A 23,697-nucleotide genomic window follows, 5' to 3' on the forward strand; every position below is an offset into this window, starting at 1 on the left:
AAGGGCAGGAAGAGGGAAGAGACAGCAGACAGGCCCCACAGAGCCAGAAGGATTAAGTCCCACTGATTTTGCATCATTGTTCTCTGTGGCCGCTTAGCTTTGTGGGGCTCAGATGGTACAAAGGAAAAGCAGGTAATGGCAGAAGGGGCTCAGCATGTCCCTGCAGGCCGCCGTGTGCACAGGGTTGGCCTAAATGACCTGAAAGAATCTTTCTTGCTCAAAGTTTATAATTCTTCAGACAATGGGCCCCATTAAAGACAAGGGGGCCAGACTCTGAGGCCTCACCTGGACACACAGGCACTTCCTGGGCAGCCTTGACCAAGCCCATGTTCCCTGGCACAGCAGCCCTGAGCTCTTGACCTCACCTCATTGACGTCGATCTTGTTCTTCTCCATGTAGTCTCTGTCATTGACCTGCCCGCCGTCCACAAACTCCATCAGGAGGACCCGTTCCGTGGACAGGTCCCAGTGGATTCGGGGGACCTGGGATAGGAAGGGACAGGTCAGATGGTCTGGGGAGGCTGGGAGTTGGGCAAGGATGACAACGTGGCACAGCGAGCCAGAGAGCAACAGGGGGTACTCCCAGAGCAAGGGAGAAGAGGCCCGGAAGGGACCTCAGTGCTGTCGGTGGGGGTGGGGCAGCCAGGCCAAGAGGGAGGCCGGCTACTCCACCTCTGCTCAGCAGGCCTCTGCCCACTCCTTTAGAGACCGGCTTTGCCAACTCTCCTCAGTGCCTTCTAACACTGTTAAGAGCCAAAACTAAAATTGGGACTTGGGAGGAAAATGTTGGAATGCCTCACACCTGAGCATTGCTGTTAAGGATATTTCCTCTCCCCATCCCGCCACCAGGCCTACTTTGGGCTCCTCCCTCTGCCTCCAATATTTCACCTGGGTAATGGGTGCATTGTGTGTATTGAGCGAATGACTGAATTTTAACCAGATGATAAATTTTGTTTCTCATGCCTGTTTCCTGTAGGAAAACATGTTTTCTGGGGCAGACAACATTGGATATTATCTATTCCCAACCCTCTTCTTCCCTAGAGATGAAAAAAACTAAATACTGGGGCCAGGCGGGGTGGCTCACACCTGTAATCCCAGCACTTTGGGAGGCCGGGGCAGATGGACTGCTTGAGCTCAGAAGTTCAAGACCAGCCTGGGCAACATGGCGAAACCCTGTCTCTACAATAAATACAAAACCTAGCCAGGCATAGTGGTGCACGCCCGTGATCCCAGCTTATGGGGCTAAGGTGGGAGGATCGCTGTCAAAGCCACAGTGAGCTGTGACCTTATACATCACACCACTGCACTCCAGCCTGGGCAACAGAGCAAGATCCTGTCTGAAAACAAACAAAAAAATTAAAAACCTAAATACTTTCTTTGCCTGCTTTATAGTAGGTATGGCCATGTGACATAGTTCTGACTTATGAACATAAACGGAAGCCTGCTGGGGGATTCTGGGAAGGTTTTTATTTCCTTGATTAAAAAAAGGAGTATTTGCATAGTGCTACTCTTCTTCCACTTCTCTTCCTGCCTTAAAAGTGAATGTGAATGTGATTGTTGGTGCTGTAGCAGCCATTTGCAACAATGAGGAAAAACAAAAAAATTTTAAAAAGCTGAGATGCCAGCTCTGGTACTGTTAACCAGCAAAACCATATGTCAGTAGGCAACCACTGCAAACCTTCTTGCTATGTGAAGACAACAAATTCTTTTGTTTAAGGCACTCTAAATGAGGCTTTCAGTTGCCGACAGACAAATGCATTACTAACATACACTCTCCAACCCTCTCTGACTCTCACAACACTCAAAAACCAAAAAGAGAACAGATTTCTCCAGGAGCGGGCAAGAAACTGGAATGCAACCAGGCTGCCATGTGAGCAAGGGACACCCACCAGTACCCCCACAGCCAGGAGGGAGGAGTTACTGGGCTTCCAGCATGCCAAGTTTCCCCCAAATTGTGAGGAGTTTATTTCCTCTTACAAATAAAGAAACATGGGCATCTTTTTCAAATGTTTTGGAGAGTAAGATTTTCCTTTATCCTGACCACCCAAATTCATCTAGCAATAACATAGTGGCCCTCAAGTCAACAGACCTATTTCCTGTTCCTAATTCTGCTAATACCGTTGTGTCTTAGACTAGCCACTTAACTTCTGTACATCCCAGTCTTCCTCACTGGAAAGCAGAATTGTTTCTGCCCTATCTCAGTAAGGACCTCTGAGGCTAAATGGGGACTATACATACAAGTGAAATGCTCTAGTTGGAACAAAGTTTCCAACAGAAAGCAAGGTGTTATTTTGGTTTGCTGCTTGCCTGCGGTTTCTGCCATTTGAAAATCTGGGCCAATAGAGAAATCTGTGAAACTGATACTTTGAACTTAAAATTTAGACTTGCTTGGCATTTTTCAAAAAGTTTCTTTTTAAAAAAGTGAGTGCATGTTTGCTATTGTTGCTTTGTTGGTTTCTTTAGAGACAGGGTCTCATTTTGTCATCCAGGCTGGAATGCTGTGGCATCATCATAGCTCACTGCAGCCTCAAACTCCTGGACTCAAGAGATCCTCCTGCCTCAGCCCAAAGTGCTGGGATTACAGGCATGAGCCACCATGCCCTGCCTGTTGTTTTTGTTCATGGCTTCCAAACAAATGGGACATATTTTCGGGTTAAATTCTTCCCTTGGGTTTGTTTGGAAACCTACGTTTGACAGTGGGCCCTTAAGGCTCTGGAGACAAGAGGTTAAATCTCTAGCCAGGCCTGCCAGAGGCAGCTTAAAAAACAGTGAGGGGCTGGGCACAGTGGCTCACGCCTGTAATACCAGCACTTTGGGAGGCTGAGGAGGGCAGACCACTGAGGCTGAGGAAAGAGAATCGCTTGAACCTGGGAGACGGAGGTTGCAGTGGGCGAAGAGTACGCCACTGTACTCCAGCCATGCTGACAGAGGGAATGAGACTCCGTCTCAAAAAAAAAAAACCAGCTAGGAAAGAGTCACAGGTGGAAACAGAAAACCCACAGGCTGGAGCTTCTCTGTGCTTGTGCATCAGGGTCCTGGGTGTACTGGGGTTTCCCCCTCTTTGGTCTCCCTGCAAACATCACCATTCCAGTCTAACCACAGAATGTGCCCCTTGCTTCTGCTGCTTAAATCTGAAATGACTAAAATATGAAACCTGGGAAACAGTGGAATTTGTCATGGGAGCTTCAGAACCGCAGGTGCCCCTGGACAGACACAACATGGAAATGACTGCAAAATGCCAAACTGCTCCTGCTCAGTTAAAAAAGTGAGCTGCTCATATCCTTTGCCCACTTTTTCACGGGGTTGTTTTTTTTCTTGTAAATTTGTTTGAGTTCTTTGTAGATTCTGGATATTAGCCCTTTGTCAGATGAGTAGATTGCAAAAATTTTCTCCCATTCTGTAGGTTGCCCATTCACTCTGATGGTAGTTTCTTTTGCTGTGCAGAAGCTCTTTAGTTTAATTAGATCCCAGTTGTCAATTTTTGGCTTTTGTTGCCATTGCTTTTCGTGTTTTAGACATGAAGTCCTTGCCCATGCCTATGTCCTGAATGGTATTGCCTAGGTTTTCTTCTAGGGTTTTGATGTGGAGAAATAGGAACACTTTTACACTGTTGGTGGGACTGTAAACTAGTTCAACCATTGTGGAAGTCAGTGTGGCGATTCCTCAGGGATCTAGAACTGGAAATACCATTTGACCCAGCCATCCCATCACTGGGTATATACCCAAAGGAGTATAAATCATGCTGCTATAAAGACACATGCACACATATGTTTATTGTGGCACTATTCACAATAGCAAAGACTTGGAACCAACCCAAACGTCCAACAATGATAGACTGGATTAAGAAAATGTGGCACATATACACCATGGAATACTATGCAGCCATAAAAAATGATGAGTTCATGTCCTTTGTAGGGACATGGATGAAGCTGGAAACCATCATTCTCAACAAACTATCACAAGGACAAAAAACCAAACACTGCACGTTCTCACTCATAGGTGGGAATTGAACAATGAGAACACTTGGACACAGGAAGGGGAACATCACACACTGGGGCCTGTTGTGGGGTAGGGGTAGGGGGGAGGGATAGCATTAGGAGATATACCTAATGTAAATGACAAATTAATGGGTGCAGCACACCAACATGGCACATGTATACATATGTAACAAACCTGCACGTTGTGCACATGTATCCTAAAACTTAAAGTATAATAAAAAAAAAAATAAAAAAAAAAAAGTGAGCTGCCCCTAAATCACCAGATGGGCAGGAGGACCCGGGGATGTGGGGTGAAGTGAGTGCCCACATTTCCTGTCCTATGCTTCTTCCATCAAGGAAGGAAAAAATGAAAAAGAGAAATTTGAAAGAGTCAATAAGCACCCTGCACTCCCCACCCCACCTCCAAACAAAGCAAAATGAAACTCTAAGAAGCTCATGGCCAGGGTGCTCAGTGGCCCCACCGGCAGGGTCACACCCTGACCATTAGGGCCCCTGGGCCCAGGGTCTACCGCTTGTAGAGGTCCAGGAGAGGCCTCTCTCCTGTGGGCTCCTCCTGCCTCCCACACTGATGCCAATCTGGACCCCAAGAAGGAGGGTGCCGATTAGGGAAGTTCCAGCCCAAGACCCTGGGCCTCAGCCTCACAGTCTGGCCCTGACCTCACATTTCTGCTTTGTTTCTATGCTTTGGTCAATGTGCCCACGAAGCAGGCTGTGCCTGGCTTGTCTGAGACAGCGCCCATCACGCTGGGCCCACGGTCCTCCTGGAGCCCAAGTCCAGGACAGCAGAAGGCTTGGAGACCTGGAGTCAGACCAGCAGATTTGGAGTCAGGCTGCTGGCTGGAGCCCCAGCTCTGCCACCTAAAAGCTGTGTGACTGTGGGTAAGTTATATAACCTCTCTGAACACCAGTTTCTCCCCCAAAAATATGGTGATAATGGTTACAGTGGAAGCACGACCCCACCCCCGCCCCCATTTCCTACAACTATGAGCAGAGTACTGGCACTCGACATGGAACCAGACGCTAGCAGCTGCTGGAAAAAACATCGATTGCTCTTACGACAGCCACATCGAGTTTCACAGAGGGCTCTGATACACACCAGGGCTGAGAGTTATGCTCTAGACGGTTCACTGGAATTCACATCTTCCCCACAGAGCAGAACCATATGGAGGGTGAACATGCAGGCTCTGGAGCAGGCTACCTCTATTCACTGCCCCTTAGTGGTGAGCCTTGTGACCCTGCCCAAAGGGTTGATAGCTCTGAGCCTCAGCCTCCCAACTGATGATATGGGGGTGGTTATGGCACCTCCCTTGTGAGGCTGTTGTAAGGATTAAAGAGTAAACACATACAAAGCACTCTGCAAAAAAAAGTTATATATTAATTACTATACATCAGTGGTTCCTAATCTTTGAGATTCATGGGAAGCTATCATACTTCCCAAAAAGCATGCACATCTCCTCAGGGTTTGTCCACAATTTCTAGAGTCCTGGGCTCCTAACCTCACACTAAGGAACCCTGGCGTGGCCCTGCACACCTATCCCCACCTCCACATATATAGAAATGCTCTCATCACTTCCAGTCCCAAACCCTGTGGTTATAAAGCTTCTCCCCTGCCACCTTGTCCCCAGGTGAGTCACAAACCCTATCACTCGTCCTGTTTCCATCCCCTGGCACATACACTCTGCTGCCAGATCTACTAAGCCTGGCCTTAACCATTCAGCCTAGCTGCCCCCTCACCCTCTCCCAGTTCCCCTGACACCATATTTGCATTCAGTGCTTGTCTGAGCCTGGGAGATTTATAGCACAGGGCCGAGGTTCTTAAACCCCACATAAGCACCGGAAGATGCCTCACACACTGAGAGGTAAAGTCTTTGCGGAGGCTTAATTATGCACAGATGTTGTGATCAGGAGCCAGTGTGCAAAAGCAATCTATCTCCAGTTTTAAGAGCTGAACTGGGTTCACAGTGCAAAATTCACTTCCCCCTTGTTATGTGTTTAGGCAAAATTAATTACTCAAGAGCCTTAATTCCACCACCGTCTTAGGAAGGGTGTGCAAGTTTTGGAAACAGCAGGTCAAATTGGTATATTCATTATTTACCCATTTGGCATCCTCATTTGAAAAATGTATGTTATTGTTATTATTGCATGTCTTGGTCTGGCACTTGCCAGTTGGCCCCAGCCAGGGGACAATTTTGCTGTTTCCATGGGAACAGTAGAGGAGATGGTTCTGTCTGGCTCATAGTTCTGGCTCTGAGGGGCACCCCTGCCGGTAAATGGCAGCAGAGTATCCTGAGAGGAGCACCACACTTGAAGTCAGAAAATCTGGGATGTTGCCCTAGCACCTCTACTCCAACTTTCCTCTGCAATATGGGCTGATGCCTGCTGGAAGGACTCGACACCGTAGTACCTGCAGAGTGTTCAATGCAGCAGCTCCTGATGAAGAAGAAATAATCAATATATATTGCCTATAGTCAATACTTCTTAGAAGCACCCACCAGAACCCTTTATCCTGGGTAGAATTACGTACTTCCTCTTGGGAATCCACAGAAACACAGATGAATGCCTGTCATTGTGCTAACAAACCTGCACTACAACAACACATTGCTGTGTCTGTCCCTCCACTAGATGAGAACTTTTCCAGAGCAGGGGAAAACCTCAGCTCCCAGCACAGCAACAAGCTCGGGAATAAAAGAAATGGGATAAGCAAGTAGAAGCATGTCTCAGACTCTATAGCATTATGCTAATTAGTTAATATTATCACTTGTCTGAAAGAGCCAAGTTTTCACTAAACTGGTGGTTTGAGCTCCAAGGCTGGGGCAGTGACACCAGATCTAGGCTGCACTCCTGGATTTACACACACAAGAGGGTCTGTACATCCACACCGACAATGGCAGCCAACAAAATGCCAGTCAAGCATATTGGGAGTATGGAGACGTACCCGACCCTCACCACACACAAAGAGCTAAACTTCTTCATATCTTCCACCACAGTCAATGTGTCAAGACACTGCACTGATCACCACAGCTGTGGTTCTTCCTCCTGTGGATTCTCAAGTGGTTAGAATAGACACATCTTCAGTCACTCCATCCCTGTTAGTCAATCGGGACAGCAAAAATATAAACACTTCCTCCATTTCTCATGATGTCTGCAAAAGCCACAAGGACACCTTAGGGAAGAATGAGAGAGTCCCTTCTCCCTGATCCAATGTTCTGAGCCATCCTCCCCAAGAACAGCATGGCTTGACTGTTGGCTCTGGAACCTACACATGGAGCTCCTGAGGGCTTGGTGACCCCTCTCGTGCATTCTCCAGGTCTGCTGAAGAAGAGGGAAGGGTAATCTGTCCTAGAGTTGGAAGCTAAGCTCAGTGTAGACAACCAGAAGAGCCCTCCAAGCCCTGCACTGCTGGGATAAAGGGGGTAACCATGTGTAAATAGGCACACACCTCAGGAAGGACAAATGTGTTGGAAAAACAGTGGTGTGGCATACATCTCTCTCCCCAGTTCCTGTGTGCCCTGAGAGAACATCAGGACAGTCCTTAAAGACCAGCTCCGGCCGGACGCGGTGGCTCACGCCTATAATTCCAGCACTTAGGGAGGCCGAGGCAGGTGGATCATTTGAGGTCAGGAGTTTGAGACTGGCCTGGCCAAAATGGCAAAACCCTGTCTCTACTAAAAATACAAAAATTAGCCGGGTGTGGTGGCACACACCTGTAGTCCTAGCTACTCGGGAGGCTGAAGCAGGAGAATCGCTTGAACCCGGGAGGTGGAGGTTGCAGTGAGCAGAGATTGCGCCACTGCACTCCAGCCTGGGTGACAGAGTGAGACTCTGACTCAAAAAAATCATAATAATAAAATAATTAATTTAAAAAAAAAGGACCAGCTCCAGGGCCGGGCACAGTGGCTCATACCTGTAATCTCAGCACTTTGGGAGGCCAAAGTGGACAAATCATTTGAGGTCGGGAGTTCAAGACTAGCCTGACAACATGGTGAAACCCCATCTCTACTAAAAAAAAAAAAAATACAAATATTAGTAAGGCATGGTGGCGCATGCCTATGAACCCAGCTACTTCGGAGACTGAGACAGAATTACCTGAATCCAGGAGGCAGAGACTGCAGTGAGCTGAGATCGCGCCACTGCACTCCAGTCTGGGCAACAGAGCGAGACTGTCTCAAAAAAAAAAAAAAACCAGCTCCAGTGCCAACCTCTCAGCAGAGTCTGCCCTGACCCAGTAGGCCATGGGAGTCCCTACTTTTGAATCCTCAGAGCACGTAGAAGCTGTACTTCTCATGGGGCACTGACAGCTGCGACTTCATATTATCTGATATTGTTTCCCACATTAAGTGTCTCTTATTACATAGAACAGTTCTGCTATAATACTTGTTTTGAAAACACAAATTTGTTCCAATGCAATTGATATGTTAGGGAACAGTTTGATCATAATGCAAATTTTGGATGTGCTTATGTGTACTATCATCTGCAAGAAACACTGTGAATGCAGAAAGCTGCATCCAGCAGAGCCGTGCCACATTGGAATACACAAAACAAACATACCTCGACATCGCTGCGAATCGGTGAGTCACCCACATCTGGCCTTACAACTTTCTGTCCCATTTCTTTTTTTTTTTTTTTTTTTTTTTTTGTTCCTTGAGATGGAGTCTCACTCTGTTGCCCAGGCTGCAATGCAATGGCATGATCTCGGCTCACTACAACCTCTGCCTCCTGAGTCCAAGCAATTCTCCTGTCTCAGCCTCCCGAGTAGCTGAGATTACAGGAGTGCGCCACCCTGCCCAGCTACTTTTTGTATTTTTAGTAGAGACAGGGTTTCACCATGTTGGCCAGGCTGGTCTTGAACTCCTGACCTCAAGTGATCCGCCCACCTCTGCCTCCCAAAGAACTGCGATTACTGCCATCAGCCACCACACCCGGCCTCTGTCCCATTTCAAAGGACTCCTCCCACCACCTCACAAAACTAACAAGCAGCAACTCTTCTGATGCCCACTTCCACAGCAGGCTCAAGGTAAACTGCCATGTGTATTGTGGTCTTATGTATTTCTTAGCCATTTAACATGTGCAAAACTATGCTACTGGTTTTTATTCATTCTTATCTTCTTTTCTTTTCTATATTACTGTATTACTGATGATTTTTTTCTTTTTTTGAGACAGAGTTTCACTCTTATTGCCCAGACCTGAATGCAGTGGCGTGATCTCAGCTCACTGCAACCTCCACCTCCCAGGTTCAAGTGATTCTCTTGCTTCAGCCTCCCGAGCAGCTGGGATTACAGGCACACACCACCACACCAGGCTAATTTTTATATTTTTAGTAGAGACAGGGTTTCACCATGTTGGCCAGAATGGTCTCGAACTCCTGACCTCAGGTGATCCACCTGCCTCAGCCTCCCAAAGTGCTGGGATTACAGGCGTGAGCCACTGTGCCCAGCCACTGATGAATTTTTTTGAGTGTTATGCCCCTAACTCTATTTCCCCCATAAGCTCTGTGGTTTCTGTTGTGTGATTTTGCATAAATGCAGTATTTCTAGGTACACATATGTTTTGTTACAGCAGAACCAACTGTATGAGCTGAGGTAAAACACATGTGTTTAAAACAGTCCCAGCGTACAGTAGTGTTAGCTATCAGCATCGCCATCATCATCAGCATCCCATGCCTCACGGAGGCAGAGACCACGGCATATAGGTTCTTGGCTAGGGCTCAGTGTTTTGTAGTTGTCGATTATTCAATAAACATCTGTTTAATTGACTAATGGGCCAACAATCACACTTGATATTTCTTTGCAAATTGCCTTCAAGGGATTTAATGCACATCACCAGTGACGTCATTCATCCTCAGTAAGAGGACTCAGGAAGAAGATGTCCCAATTATGTCCTGAAAGGAATGCTCAAGGCAGGGACCCACATACCCCCACACTCTTCCACCAGACCACCATACCCTGCATTGCCTCGTCCCACCTACCTTCAAGAAGTCAAAATGCTTGAGCATCTGGGACACCTTCTCAGCATTCCTCCCTTCATTGAGGAAATCCAGCTCCAAAGGCAGGTTCTTCTTGGCTTCATCCACAAGCCACATAAACTCAAACTCTGGGAATAGCTGCTTCACAGCCAGAACGAGCACCTGAAATCCAACAAGCACCCCAGTCATTTGGCCCACAGCACACACCAAGGGATATTCCCTACCTTCCTGCCTGGTTCTCCCCTGGAGTAAGGGAAATTGCTCCCTTGGGGCCCATCCCTCCTCTGAATTCCAAGAGGGAAACATAGTAGGCCCCTGCTCTCCCATAAGCTTGGTACTCTGCACCAAGTCCAAGATGATGATAGCCCAACAGCCAGCATCGGTAACCATGACTACCACTTGCTGAGGGTTCCCCTTGTGCCCCGCACTAACTAAGCACTTATTTTTTATTTTATTTTATTTTTTAAGTTCTGGGATATATGTGCAGGATGTGCAGGCTTGTTTCATAGGTAAACGTGTGCCATGGTGGTTTGCTGCACCTATCAACCCATTACCTAAGTATTAAGCCTGGCATGCATTAGTTCCTTTTCCTAATGCTCTCCCCCACCCCCCAACCCTCGCCCAACAGGCCCCAGGTGTGTTGTTCCCCGCCCTGTGTCCATGTGTTCTCATTGTTCAGCTCATAAGTGAGAACAAGCAGTGTTTGGGTTTTTTGTTCCTGCATTAGTTTGCTGAGGATAATGGCTCCCAGCTTCTTCCATGTCCCGGCAAAGGACATTATCTTGTTCCTTTTTATGGCTGCAGAGTATTCCATGGTGTATATCTACCACGTTTTCTTTATCCAGTCTCTCACTGATGGGCATTTGGGTTGATTCCACATCTTTGCTACTCTGAATAGTAAACTAAGCACTCTACTTACTACCAAACTTAATCCTTGCAACAACTCTGGGAGGCACACAGATACACATCTTATCATCCCTTTTCTGTTGTTTGGACAAGCTGTCACTCTGTAGCCCAGACTGGAGTGCAGTGGCGTGATCACAGTTCACCGCAACCTTGACCTCCAAGGCTCAAGTGATCCTCCCACCTCAGCCTCCTGAGTGGCTGGGATTACAGGTGTGCATCACCACGCCCAGCTAATTTTTTTAATTTTTTTGTAGAGTCAGAGTCTCACTGTGTTGCCCAGGTTGGTCTCAAGCTCCTGTCCTCAAGCAGTCCTCCTGCCTCAGCCTACCAAAGTGCTATCCCATTTTATAGATGAGGAATTTGAGGCTCTGAGGGGTTATATGATTTTCCCAAAATTTGCCCAGCAAGGAAGTACTGAGCTAGAATTCCCCTTGGGAATTCCACAGCCAACTCCACAGCCCTTGCTCTGAAGCACTTAGTTCAACTGCTGCTGTGGCTGCTCCCCGATCTGTTCTGATCTGTTCACAAAGCACTGGGAGGGTGCTGCAAATGTAACTGTCATTACTTTATTTCTTAAGTTGAATGTTTGGTGCTTGAACATTTGTAATACTATTTTCTAGACTTTCTGTACGTCTAAAATATTTCATAATAAAAAACTAAATTGGAATAAGAAAACAAGGCTGGATAAGACAAGAGGAGACAGAGAGAAGGAATTTGACCACTTGGATGAAAAGCTTAGATTTTTGGCAATTTGGCTCCACTGTGGATTCTTGAGTGACGACATGTTAAGAGGGGGTTTTAGAAGATGTATCTGGCATTCAGGGGTCAGTTTAATGATGTGAAATTCAAGAAGGGCCCAGTGATCTGTGCACAGCATACCACGGCCCCCGCCATGAGCAGGGACTCAATCCTAAGGCTGCCCCACCACTAAGGCCCTGGATTTGAGATGGGTGCCCAAGTTCCTGGACGATGGCTCTGCAGTGGGTGAGCAAGGGTGATACCAGGGACATAGGAGGTGTTCCAGAATTCTGGGAGGGAAACAGAAGGGCCCTGATCTCCCATAAGCTCTCCTGCTGGTGTTTGAAGACAGGCCTGGGGAGAACATTGACTGATTGACCCAGTAATTCTTAGTATAAGTGATAGTCCGAGTTATCTGAGAACAACCATCTCTAACCCTGGCTACAGCAGATGGCAATAAGAACTAACATGCTGTGGGCCTGTTGGTACCAAAAGACCTTCCCCTTCCCATCTTTCCAGAAAGACTTACTGAGCCCCCGATAAAAGCCTTGTCTCATGCTTCTTTTTGCCCTGTTCTATGATATTTTACCCAATGCTGTGTTGGCAAAAGAAATCAATCTAAAGCCAGACTATTAACTACAAGGCATTTACAGCTTTGTTTTCAAGCCCTATGTCCTGGGTGATGTACCAGATGCCATTCCAAAAAGAATCATCACATCGCGTTATCATGCTCAATTTCTACCAAAACTTCTTTTAATTACATTTGGCTGTAGTTTAATTTCTTTTCAGTTTTGTCTGGTCTTTCATGGGCTAGACCTGTGACCTTATGATAATTGATTTAGTTTATGTTTTGTTTGTATCACGCAAGACTAGAAGGGAGAGGGGGCAACAGAGAGGCCTGGACTGTACGCCTCAAGCCCTGGCACCTGGGCACCGCAGCCTCCAGACATCACATCTCGTCACAGTGCCCTCAGATGGCCCTTGGCAGCGACCAGAGCAGATGCAGAGCAAGTGAACGGGAAACAGAAGCGATTCCCCCAAGCCCAGGCGGAGGCTAGCCATGCCATCTAAGTCACCTGAATTCCACTTTTCTGGGCTCGGAATGCAGGCAAGAAAAGCTCTCCAGCATTTTGCTCCAATCTCAACTCCAGAGGGTCTCGCCAGAGAGGGGCAAGGAAAGGGGCCACAATGAGGCTCTCTCATTTGTTCAATCAATATTTACTGATTAGTCTCTAGGTAATTACCATGGGCCAGACGTGGATACGCACAGAGAGCTACCTGTAGCCCAGTGAGGTCTCTACTTGGGGGTGAAGTTTCTGGCCAAACAGTAATTCCTCATCATTTATTGTATGGTCACTGTTTTTTGTGGAATTTTTAATTATCATTGATATCCAAGCAGCACTGAAAGGCACATTAAAGATTTTCCAGTTGCTAATCAATTACATAATTAGTCATTATTAATACTATTCATTATTATTAACACTTGGTAATACCTGACATCATTAATCATAAGCAGTCAATTTTATTAACTAATATTAATTGCTAGTAACTAATTAGTAAGCTAATTCATAACACAAAAAACTTTACAGTGCTCATCGAACTGGTTTCTAAGGCATCCTGTTTGTTGCGGGTCACTTCCTTGGTTACTTAAAATGAAGGGGGTTCTTTGAATAGAAGTCAGTGGTTCTCAGATTTATGGAATGTCACCATCCCCTTTATAGGAGGTTACCAATTTTAAAACTTGATACCCGCTACGAAGCCCAGAAAATGAACATACATAATTTTGCACATAATTCAGGGGGTTCACCAACCCCTTGAAATTCAGTAGGTGGGGAGGGGGTCAGGTTAAGAGTCGTCGGGTTCAAGTAGTTTGGGCTGCTGCCATTTTAGACTTTTCTTGGCTGAAGAAAGGGAAATAAAACTCAGTTTCACCGTGGGGTTTCATTCAACTCCCTTCTTAAATGAATCTACTTAGCCTACCTTAAGCAGATTCATTTCAATTTTTCTTTTTGACAACACATGCAATCAACTAAAATAAAACAGGTGCTGTTATCAATTTGACTTTTTGATTTTTCTCCCAAAATGCATCTTCTCCATAAAATTCTTCTAACAGCCAATGTTTTCACCAGTGCCTACCACCTACTCAACACTCCACAGATGTTTATTGAATACTCACATGAATGAATGAATGAGTAAATGAATGAACAAATGAATATTTCAAAGAGTTTGTCTGCTTCTCTGAGATAATTATATGTTCACATGTGTTATCCAAAGAAAATGAGTTTTTCTGTTTCTGAGGTTTTAGTGGAAAGAGCCACAACTACTGAATTTGGGGGAATCGTAATTTCAGAATGCCTGAGAATTCTCTACTTGATCTGGAACTTTATGAATCAATCAAGGTATATTTAAAAATTAATACTTCCTTCAAGGTAAAATAATAAGACTATCTTCCTATAGGGTCATTGGCTTGCAGGAGGAAAAATCAATCATGGGCCACACAGAAATATAATGGAAAAAATAAAGAGTCACACAAGTTTGAAAACTAGTCAATAGGCCAAGCGTGGTAGCTCACGCCTGTAATCCTACCACTTTGGGAGGCCAAGACGGACAGATCACTTGAGATCAGGAGTTCAAGACCAGCCTGGCCAACATGGGGAAACCCCGTCTCTACTAAAAATATAAAAATTAGCCAGGTGTAGTGGCATGTGCCTGTAATCCTAGCTACTCCGGAGGCTGAAGCAGGAGAATCGCTTGAACCCAGAAGGCGGAGGTTGCAGTGAGCCTAGGTCATGCCACTGTACTCCAGCCTGGGCAATAAATAGAGTGAGACTCCATCTCAAAAAAAAAAAAAAAAGAAAAAGTAATAAAACGACTGACTGTTATTTACAATAGCAAAAGAGAAGGGGAATTATCATTATTTAGTTCCTACTACATGCCAGGCACTGTGCTACGAACACTTTACACACACACTTTCATTTAATCCTTTTCTTGCCAATTTTACATAGTAGAAAACAGGAATTGTCAAAACAAAATTTGACCTGGGCTTTTCTTGTTCGTTCTTTATGCAGCCCTGCCTCGTGCAACACAACACAACGACACAGGACAATGCAATAGGAAGCTCAAGATAAGGCAGAGAAGGAGCTTTGTAAACTCTAAAATGCAACTGGAAATGCAAGTTACTGTTATCAAGTTATTGTACATTATAAAAGAAATAATGTTCTACGGGAAAACAGCACACGAAATAGAATGCCTGTACCGATCCAAACTGGTAAAAATGAATGTTCAACAAGGATCAAAAATCAATTCAGAGTGATGTAAATAGCTTGCCATTCACGGGGTTTATCTTTGTTCTGATAAGTTATTAAAGCACACACTTTTTAGAAAACAGATTTATAGGGGAAAGAGAAGTTTCCTTGGGTGGCTCACGTCTCTGGATATTTTTTAATATATATTTTAAAAAATAAAATTGCTGTTGGATTCTGTGCCGACATAAACATTGCCTAGCCACCCACTGTTCAACCAACACATTTAATAAAGAAACAAGATGAGGCTGGGCGCGGTGGCTCATGCCTGTAATCCCAGCACTTTGGGAGGCTGAGGCAGACAGATCACCTGAGATCAGGGTTTAAGACCAGCCCGGCCAACATGGCAAAACCCCATCTCTACTAAAAATACAAAAATTAGCCAGGTGTGTCGGCAGGTACCTGTAATCCCAGCTACTTGGGAGGCTGAGGTAGGAGAATCACTTGAACCCAGGCAGTGGAGGTTGCAGTGAGCCGAGATCGCACCACTGCACTCCAGCTTGGGCAACAGAGTGAGACTCTGTCAAAAAAAAAAAAAAGAAAGAAAGAGAGAGAGGGAGGGACAGAGGGAGGAAGGAAGGAAGGAAGCAAGGAAGGAAGGAAGGGAGGGAGGGAGGGAAGAAACAAGATGGTAGACAGAATGCACTGAAAATGCTGCTCAGAAAAAGTCAAAAACATGACTGCCATGGGTTTTTACTTTTTGAGACCCTTGGGATGGGCCAGATGACATCAAGCAATAGATCAGATTTAGTGCTCAGGCCAAAGAGTCCCACCCCAACACAGCCGAACACCTTGGGGCCCAGTGGTGCATGAAGGGCCTAGTACTTGGCAATGAGTTAGATTCCTTAGGGGTGAGAGGGCAAGGAAGTGTTCCTCATCAATTCAGAAGCTGGAGAAATAACTGTCTATACAGGGTGATTAGGACCTGGGGATTATGGTAGTCCCGCAGCTCAGGGATCATCTGAGTCCTACCCTGCCCTCAAGCAGTGAGAATGGCAGTGAGATATGGCCCGCTAAGCTCCCCAACATTGTGGGTAGAAAAGAACTGCTACAAAGCCAGCCCGCCAGCAGACGGATGGACTATGCTTCATCAGTTCACCCCCTCCTGCTGAATCATTGTTCCAATCTCTGGGCCCAATTAGTCTGGCTCTGGACAGCCACTCAAATCAATAAGAGTCACTGGCCATGCATCTAGAAGTAGAGTTGCCCCAACTATTAAAGGGACAATATCAGGTGATAATGACAAAGCTAAAAAATCATCCTTGGCTCTGCCTTTTTCTTTTGTGCAAAGTCATTGACACCATCAGATTCACCGAACACCATTTACTGAGAATCAGCCTCCCTCCCCTGCCATCCTTCAACAGTCTATCCTAGAGGCTCTCTCCCCTCTCCAAGGGAGAAGGTTCACAGGAGACACAAAACTACCAGGTTCACAGGAGACACAAAACTCTAGGGTGGTACATGCTATTGGATGCCAAACCAACAGCCATCTCCCCCATCATCCTGGCTAACACAACCCCAAGTTTGTATGTCCTTCATGTCCTTCAAGAGTAGCAGGTCTGAGAAGGTGAGTCATGATTGGTTTAAGCCAATCAAGGTGGTCTCAGTTTTCTTGCCAAGACTGATTTGGGAGTGGGCATTACTTCTGGACAATAACAAATGAAGGGAACTCTGCTAGAGATTTTTTTTTTTTTTCTGATAAAGAATATGAGGATGTCCCCTACTTGTAACACCAGGAACTGTTGCAGCTGTGTTGGGACTATGCACAGTGCTCGCTCAGGAGTGCAGGCCAAGAAGCTGAGATAGCAGAGTGAAACACGGAAAGAGTCTGAGTCATTACAAACAATGAGGTGCTGGGCTGTCAGCCTTGGAACAGCTGACCCAAGCTCCAGACATCTTCACATGTGAGATAATATGGGTTAGTATTAGCTATACCACTTTCAGTTGGATTTTCTGATTCTTAGAGCCAACTGAAAGCATCCCAACTAACACAACCAGTAGTCACCACCCCCTTGCTCTCAAAAGTCTCACCCCTGTAGACCTCTATCACCCTGTAAATGCACAGTAGTTATGAGTTTGGATGTAGAAGGTCACCTCTTAAGATGCAAATATAAAGAGGTTAAGCCTATCAGTCACTCTCTTTACCGTGAATTGCTTTCATCAGATTGCTTTCCTCTTAAGACTAGGCTGTGATCAATTATGGGGCAGAGGAGAGTGCACAACAGTGGGAGAGAAGCATAAGGGCACACCACACCTGGAGCTAGCATGAAAGGAGACGTAGAGGCTATGCAGAAAAGTAGCTTTGCCTCCTCTCTGTCCCTAAGTTTCTGGTAGCCCTAAATGTCCCCTAGAAATCATTCTTCAGGCCAAGAATGCTTAATACCTTCCTGGGATTGTCATTCCTAAATATAAGACACCATTTAGGTCTCAACACAGAAAAACAAAATATTCACTTCAAGTACGAGCTTTCCAGTTGGGCTCTTCCTGGTTTTGTACCAGAGAAAGACCCAGGCAGGGCTTTTCCCACCACAGACGAAGCCCAGTGAGATGGCAGTGTTACCCAGTGCTGCTGCTAATCCTGACCATCCATGGGGTGGTGGCCTCAGGCCTCCGTTCCGGCTGTTCTCCTGAAGGGTATGAGTGTGGGTCTCAGGTTTGCCTTGTGGTCCCAGCCCCAGAACTGCCTCAGCCACTACTAAGGAGACACTCTGTGCTCTGCACACAGTCTGCCAAGCTGTGCTTCCCAAGAAAAGCATGTGATGCTTATCTCAGGGAGGAAGATGCCAAATCTTTATTACTGCTATTATTGCTCTGACCTTACAGCAACCATTACTTAGGGAGCCAGCAAGAAAACGCAGAGAAAAAGCGACAGCTGTCCTCCCTGTCCAAGTGGGCTCTGATGGCTTTACTACGCAGAGGCAGCTTCCTGCCTGGCTCAGGAGTGGCTTCTGGGGTTCAGGAAACCCTGGGATCCCCCAAGTCTCCCAGGTCTCTCCCAGCTATGGCTGCTCCACAGCTGCTGACAGGTGTGCTAGAAAAATCAGGTTTGTAGGTGGATGCTCAGGGCCACCCGGCAATCCTGCTCTCCTGCCCTGGTCAGCTCCCTTTCCACTGCACACAGTAGCTGTTCCAAACCTTCACCCACCTCGAGTCTCCAATGCTACCTTCTACCCCCTCATTCTCAACAGATGGTCTTGCCTCCCACTTCAGAGAAAAAATAGAGGCTATCAGGCTGCTACACACTCTGCTGCCCACTTTCCCTCCCCCTCTCCTCTGCCCCACACACTCATCTGTACCCAGCCTTCCCACCTTCCACTGGGCTCAAAACAAAGGCTAAGGTTTCCACCTGTGTTCTTCATTCCCAGTCACTTGAATCTCCCTTAGGACTTGATCTAGCAATTACTTCTCTGCTGAATCCCCAATCTGCCCCCTTCCCCATCAGCTACGATTCCACTCAAGTCTCCTCAGTATTTAATCCTATGCTCTGCTCTGACCACTACCCTAACTCTCCCGAACCTTCCACAGCTAAGTATTTGAAAAGAGTACATTCTCCATGAAGAGTCTCCACTTCCTTGAGTCTCAATTCTTTTTCGCCCTCATCAGGCCACTGTAGCTGCTCTTCCTAACCACCCTAAATCACCAAATCCAAAATACCCTTTCCAGTGCTTTACTGATTTGATCTCCCATTTGACAACGTTGAGGAATTCTGGCAGTCTATGTTTTCCAAAATGGCTGCAACAGTACCTCCCATTCTAATTCACTTCTAGAACCTTACCACTCTCCCATTAAGAGGTACAGTCTATTTCCCCAACCCTGAACTTAACTAAGGGGGTCTTTGTGACTGCTTCATCCAAAAGAGTAAGAAAGAAGTAATCCTATGTAGTTTCCAAGGCTGAGTCATAAAACTGTGATGTACTTTCAGCCTTATTCTCTTGGGCCACTTGCTCTTAGAACCCAGCCACCATGCTGTGAGGAAGACCAAGCAGCCATGTAGAGGCTGATATGGAGAGGAACTAAGGCCCTGGCCCACAGCCCCAGTTAAGCTCCCAGACAACAGCTAGCACCAACTTGCCAGCCAGGAAATAAGCCACTCCAGCCCCCAGTCAAGCTACTCCAGCTAGTGCTGTATAAAACAGATGAGTTTCTCTACCAAGCCCTGGCCAAATTGCGAATTCATGAGCAAAACACATGACTGTTGTTTTAAGCTCACTGTGTTTTGAGGTGACTCATTATGCACATTAGATAACTAATATAGTGCTTTCATCTTTAACTTTTCTCCACTGAATATAGCAGCATTGCTCAATCCTGGTTTTCCTCCAGTCTCTCTGAGCATGCTTTCTTAGTCCCATTCATGAACTTATCCTCTTGGGCTCACTCCCCAATGTTTTGCAGTTTTTTTCCTTGCCTTCTTTCTTCTTCTTCTTTTTTTTTTTTTTAACTCTATATACCTTCTCTGAGTGATCTTAACTCTCCACCAGATTCATCTATCAAGAGTATCTTTACTCATAAATGCTGAATTTGTATTCCAGCCTGGACTCCAGACCAACAGGGATATCCCTATCCAAAACTGCCAAGAGCACTATTTTACCCTACGTGGTTGCTGCATTGACCATTTCACTTTGTTCTGAGATGCATCCCAATCCCCTTACTCTCGTAAGGACTTCCATTTCCCAGGCTCCCTTGCCAACTTGCTGCCAGCTAGGTTTTGCCCGGAGGCAACACTGAGGGAAACTGGCATACCAGGGAGCAAGAGGAGATGGAAACTCTTCTGCCTCAAACAGCATCTGCAGCTCCCACTCCCAAGTGACGGGCTCTATGTCTGTGATCTGGCTCCCAGGGAACAAGCTCACCACAGTCTCAGCTACTACCCGGTGGTTCCTGCCCCTGGGCTCTAGAGAACTACATCTTCTCTTTGTCCCTCTGCCTTGAGGGTGGCGTTGGCTTCCTGCTGTTGGCAATTGTCTCTCCATCCCATTTGGCTTTTTGGCAATTACATAATTTGTAAACTCCATTTTCTGTGTTAAATTCCCTGTTTGAAATACATAGAGCAAGTTATTTTCCCCAACTGTACCCTGACTGATAAATAGTTGTCCCCCTTCTCTATAGTTTAGCTTTCCAAGGTTTCAGTTATCCAAGGTCAACTGTGTCCTGACAATAGGTAAGTACAATACAACATGATATTTTGAGAAACAGACCACATTCACCTTACTCTTATTATAAATTATGTAATTATATTTTATTATTAGTCTCTTACTATCCATAATTTACAAATTAAACTTTATCATAGGTATGTATGTGTATTAGTCTGTTCTCACGCTGCTAAAAAGACATACCTGAGACTGGACAATTTATAAAAGAAAGAGGTTTAATGGACACACAGTTCCACATGGCTGGGGAGGCCTCACAATCATGGCAGAAGGCTAAGGAGAAGCAAAGGCACATCTTACATGGTGGCAGGTAAGAGAGCCTTTGCAGGGGGACTGCCCTTTTATAAAACCATCAGATCTTGCGAGACTTAGTCACTATCACGAGAAAGCATGGGAAACACATGCCTCCATGAATCAATGACCTCCCACCGGGTCCCCCCCACAACACATGGGGCTTATGGGGGCTACAATTCAAGATGAGATTTGGGTGGGTACATAGCCAAACCATATCAGTGTGTATAAGAAAAAACAGCGTATATAGGGTTGGGCACTATCTGAGGATTCAGGCATCCACTGGGGGTCTTGGAATGTATCTTCACAGATAAGGGGGAACTACTGTATATAGTTAAATATACCTAAACGTAATCACTTAAGCCAGAAACCTAAGATATTTGTCTCCTTCTCATTCATACCAATCCTTGCCCCCACGCCACGTGTAAAGCTGGTTACAAATCCTGATGATTCTGCCCCTTGAACCCATCCATCTCCCTTACCCCCATTACACTCCTCACTTCATATCATTATTTATCTCTCAGACCCATGCAGCAGCTCCTCAATTCGTCTCCTGGCTACAGTCTTTCTGTCTTCAGATCCATCCTCCAGACTCCCAACAGATTTTTATTTCTAATGCAAATCTGATCACGACAGTCCCCTGATTAAAATTCTTAAATGGTTCCCCACTGACTACAGGAAAAAAATCAGATCTGCTCAGATCCACAAATATGTAGTGAGTGTTGACCACACATACCATTCTATGCCTTAGCCTGGAATACAAACCCCCCGTGTTCTGTCCTACCTACCTTCCCAGCCTCATCTCTACTTCGAGCTCATACCATCTGAACAGGTTGAAGTTATCCAAGTACACTCTGTCCTCCAAGCAGTCAGGCCCTCACACCCACGGGGCTGTCCTTCCGTTGACTGGCTATCTCAAGAGTCACCATCTTGCTGCAGCCCCCTTGGTGCCCCATCCATCCAGGCACAGTGCTACGTGGCACTGTGCAAACATGCTGTGACTGTTTACACACCTGTCTCCACCAAATGAGGATTGCCCCAAGATGAAGATGGGGCTCACTCACTCTCGTGTCCCCAGCACCCACCTAGCACAGGGTGCAGAAGACCCTCAATATATGCATGAAGTTTGGTTAGAGTTGAAAGAATAAACTAAGAGTCCAGAGTGAGGAGGGGGAGAAAAGGAAGGGAAACAAGAAAAGGAAGAAAAGGGACATACTGACAAATTAAACAGATTGCTAACCTTCCCATAGGGGGTGATGGCTACTGACTCAAGCAGTGGCCACTCAGCCTCTTCTGCCCTTACTCTGAGCATAGAGCTAGAAAAGTCCACTAAGGGTTTTCCTAGGACCATTCAGACAGGTGAATTTGTTCATTCCAAATAAGGACCAGAGAAGCAAACCTGCAACCTGCCTAGATATTACTATGTGATCTGTATGTCATTTTTATATCCCTGTTGAGCATATTCTCCCTTTTGTTACAATTTAACAAATTAAGATGTAATTTTGTCTATCCCTTTGGTAAACAAAAAACACACCTTTGGTTCAGCTCATTTCTACAACATCCCTTCCTTGAGGTCCCCTAGCAGCCACTTACTGTGTTTTGAGACCATCACAGGCAGTACCCAGGGATAAATCAAGAACTAACCCACGCTGCCACAGGGTTTCATGGTCACAGAGCTGTCATAACACCTCCTCTGTCGTAATCTCAGCTCTCCTCTCCCTCTGCTGCTTGAAGGGCCACACTCCACTCACCAGCTTGAACCAGTTCCACCTAGGTGGCCTGGATCCCAGGGAAATGTAGACTGAGGACACAGGAAGGAGAAAGGGAGGGCTCTCACCTCCATCAGGAGAATGTCCTTCGAGCTCTGAGCCCGCACCTTTGGGTGCTGGACCTTCACGGCCACCGTCCGCCCATCATGCAGCACTGCCTTGTGGACCTGGGCCAGGGAGGCAGTCCCCAGAGGGGTGTCATCAAAGCTCTGGAACAAATCATGGATCTGTCAGGAGTGGAGAAAACAGAGCAATTAAAAAGGTGACCCAGTTCAGTGCGAGGGAGCCAGGAAGATGGGCCAGAGTCAGGGCTGCCTAGTGCCCCCAGGACAGATTTGGGAGAGAGAGAGAGAGAGAGAGAGAGAGAGTGTGTGTGTGTGTGTGTTGCGTGTATTGTGTGTGAGTGTGTGTGTTGAGACAGAGTCCCGCGCTGTCGACCAGGCTGGAGTGCAGTGGCATGATCTTGGCTCACTGCAGCCTCTGCCCCTCAGGTTCAAGCAATTCTCCTGCCTCAGTCTCCTGAGTAGCTGGGATTACAGGCGTGTGACACCACACCCAGCTAATCTTTGTATTTTTTAATAGAGATGGGGTCTCAAATTCCTGACCTTGAGTGACCCGCCCACCTCAGCCTCCCAAAGTGCTAGGATTACAGGCATGAGCCACTGCACCCAGCCCCCAGGACCGATTTTTTTGCTTTATCAGTTGTGTACCAGCCCAGGGTCTTGCCTGGTCCTCTGCTGCTGGACATTCATGATAGGCATAAAGAGGGAGAGGGACAGAAGACGTGCATGGAAGGCGAGTCCTCATACCTGTGCACGGGCCCCTCCATCAAAGGCAAAAGAAGTGCTCTTCAGAACTGAGCTTTATCTGCCCATTGAACTATCCACCACTGTGCCTCCTGGGCTCTTACATATGGACAATCCAGCATTAACAAAACGTGGGCCCAGGGCAGCCCCAGTATCTCCGGGATCAGACAGAGGATGTTTCCATTCTACCAACCGGGAGAGCTCAAAGAATCCTGGGCAGAGGCCCCAGACCAACAACCACCTTTTGTTCCGGCCTGAGCAGCAGCCTCAACATGGGTCACCAAGTCCACTCCCAGCTTGGCCACTCCAGCAGAGACCCCAGGGCTGCAAGCCAGAACTTTGCTCTAGGTCATCACCTGCAATGCCACTTGAAGGTAGGCCTGGACAAAGCCCCTTGCTTTTTCTGTGCCTCATTTTCTTTTTCTATGAAGTGGAAAATATATTCCTCACTCTTCCTTCTTCTTTCTTCCTTCCCTCCTTCCCTCTTAGAAATGCCATACCAATATTCCTGAAGGAAATAAAATTCCCTGACTTGAGTGGTCACACCTACATGGTCCAGACCCAAATATTCTGCCAACCAGGAAAGAGGCCCCTAAAGGTCTTTTCCGAGATTGGCCAAGGCTGAAATCCTAATCCTCTCCGTTTCTTTAAGCCTCTGTACAGCCTCACAATCCTGGAAAGTCCAGACGTGTGCACACACATGCACAAGCATGTATAGATGCTTGCTCTCCTGGCCCACCCTCCTAGGCCCTCATGCTTTGAAGTCTATTCAGTCTGCA

General features: G+C 46.4%; 1 protein-coding gene across 9 annotated transcripts in view; it reads right to left on the reverse strand.

Moving 5' to 3' along the window:
• ADCK1 (aarF domain containing kinase 1) overlaps window positions 1-23,697 on the reverse strand; it is a 126,545-nt gene that overhangs the window by 25,418 nt on the left and 77,430 nt on the right. For 5 of the 9 annotated variants that reach the window (XM_003260819.2, XM_030803520.1, XM_030803522.1 and 2 more), the window contains 3 exons: window positions 22,181-22,339; window positions 9,963-10,121; window positions 366-482 (listed from right to left, as the gene is read on the reverse strand). In XM_003260819.2, coding sequence (XP_003260867.2) covers window positions 366-482; window positions 9,963-10,121; window positions 22,181-22,339 — 435 coding nt within the window. Of the gene's footprint in view, window positions 1-285; window positions 483-9,962; window positions 10,122-22,180; window positions 22,340-23,697 lie in introns of all 9 variants that reach the window. The other 4 variants (XM_030803521.1, XM_030803518.1, XM_030803516.1 and 1 more) reach the window with 3 other exon arrangements.

This window comes from Nomascus leucogenys, chromosome 22a, assembly GCF_006542625.1.
Source record: "Nomascus leucogenys isolate Asia chromosome 22a, Asia_NLE_v1, whole genome shotgun sequence".
Taxonomy (NCBI): domain Eukaryota; kingdom Metazoa; phylum Chordata; class Mammalia; order Primates; family Hylobatidae; genus Nomascus; species Nomascus leucogenys.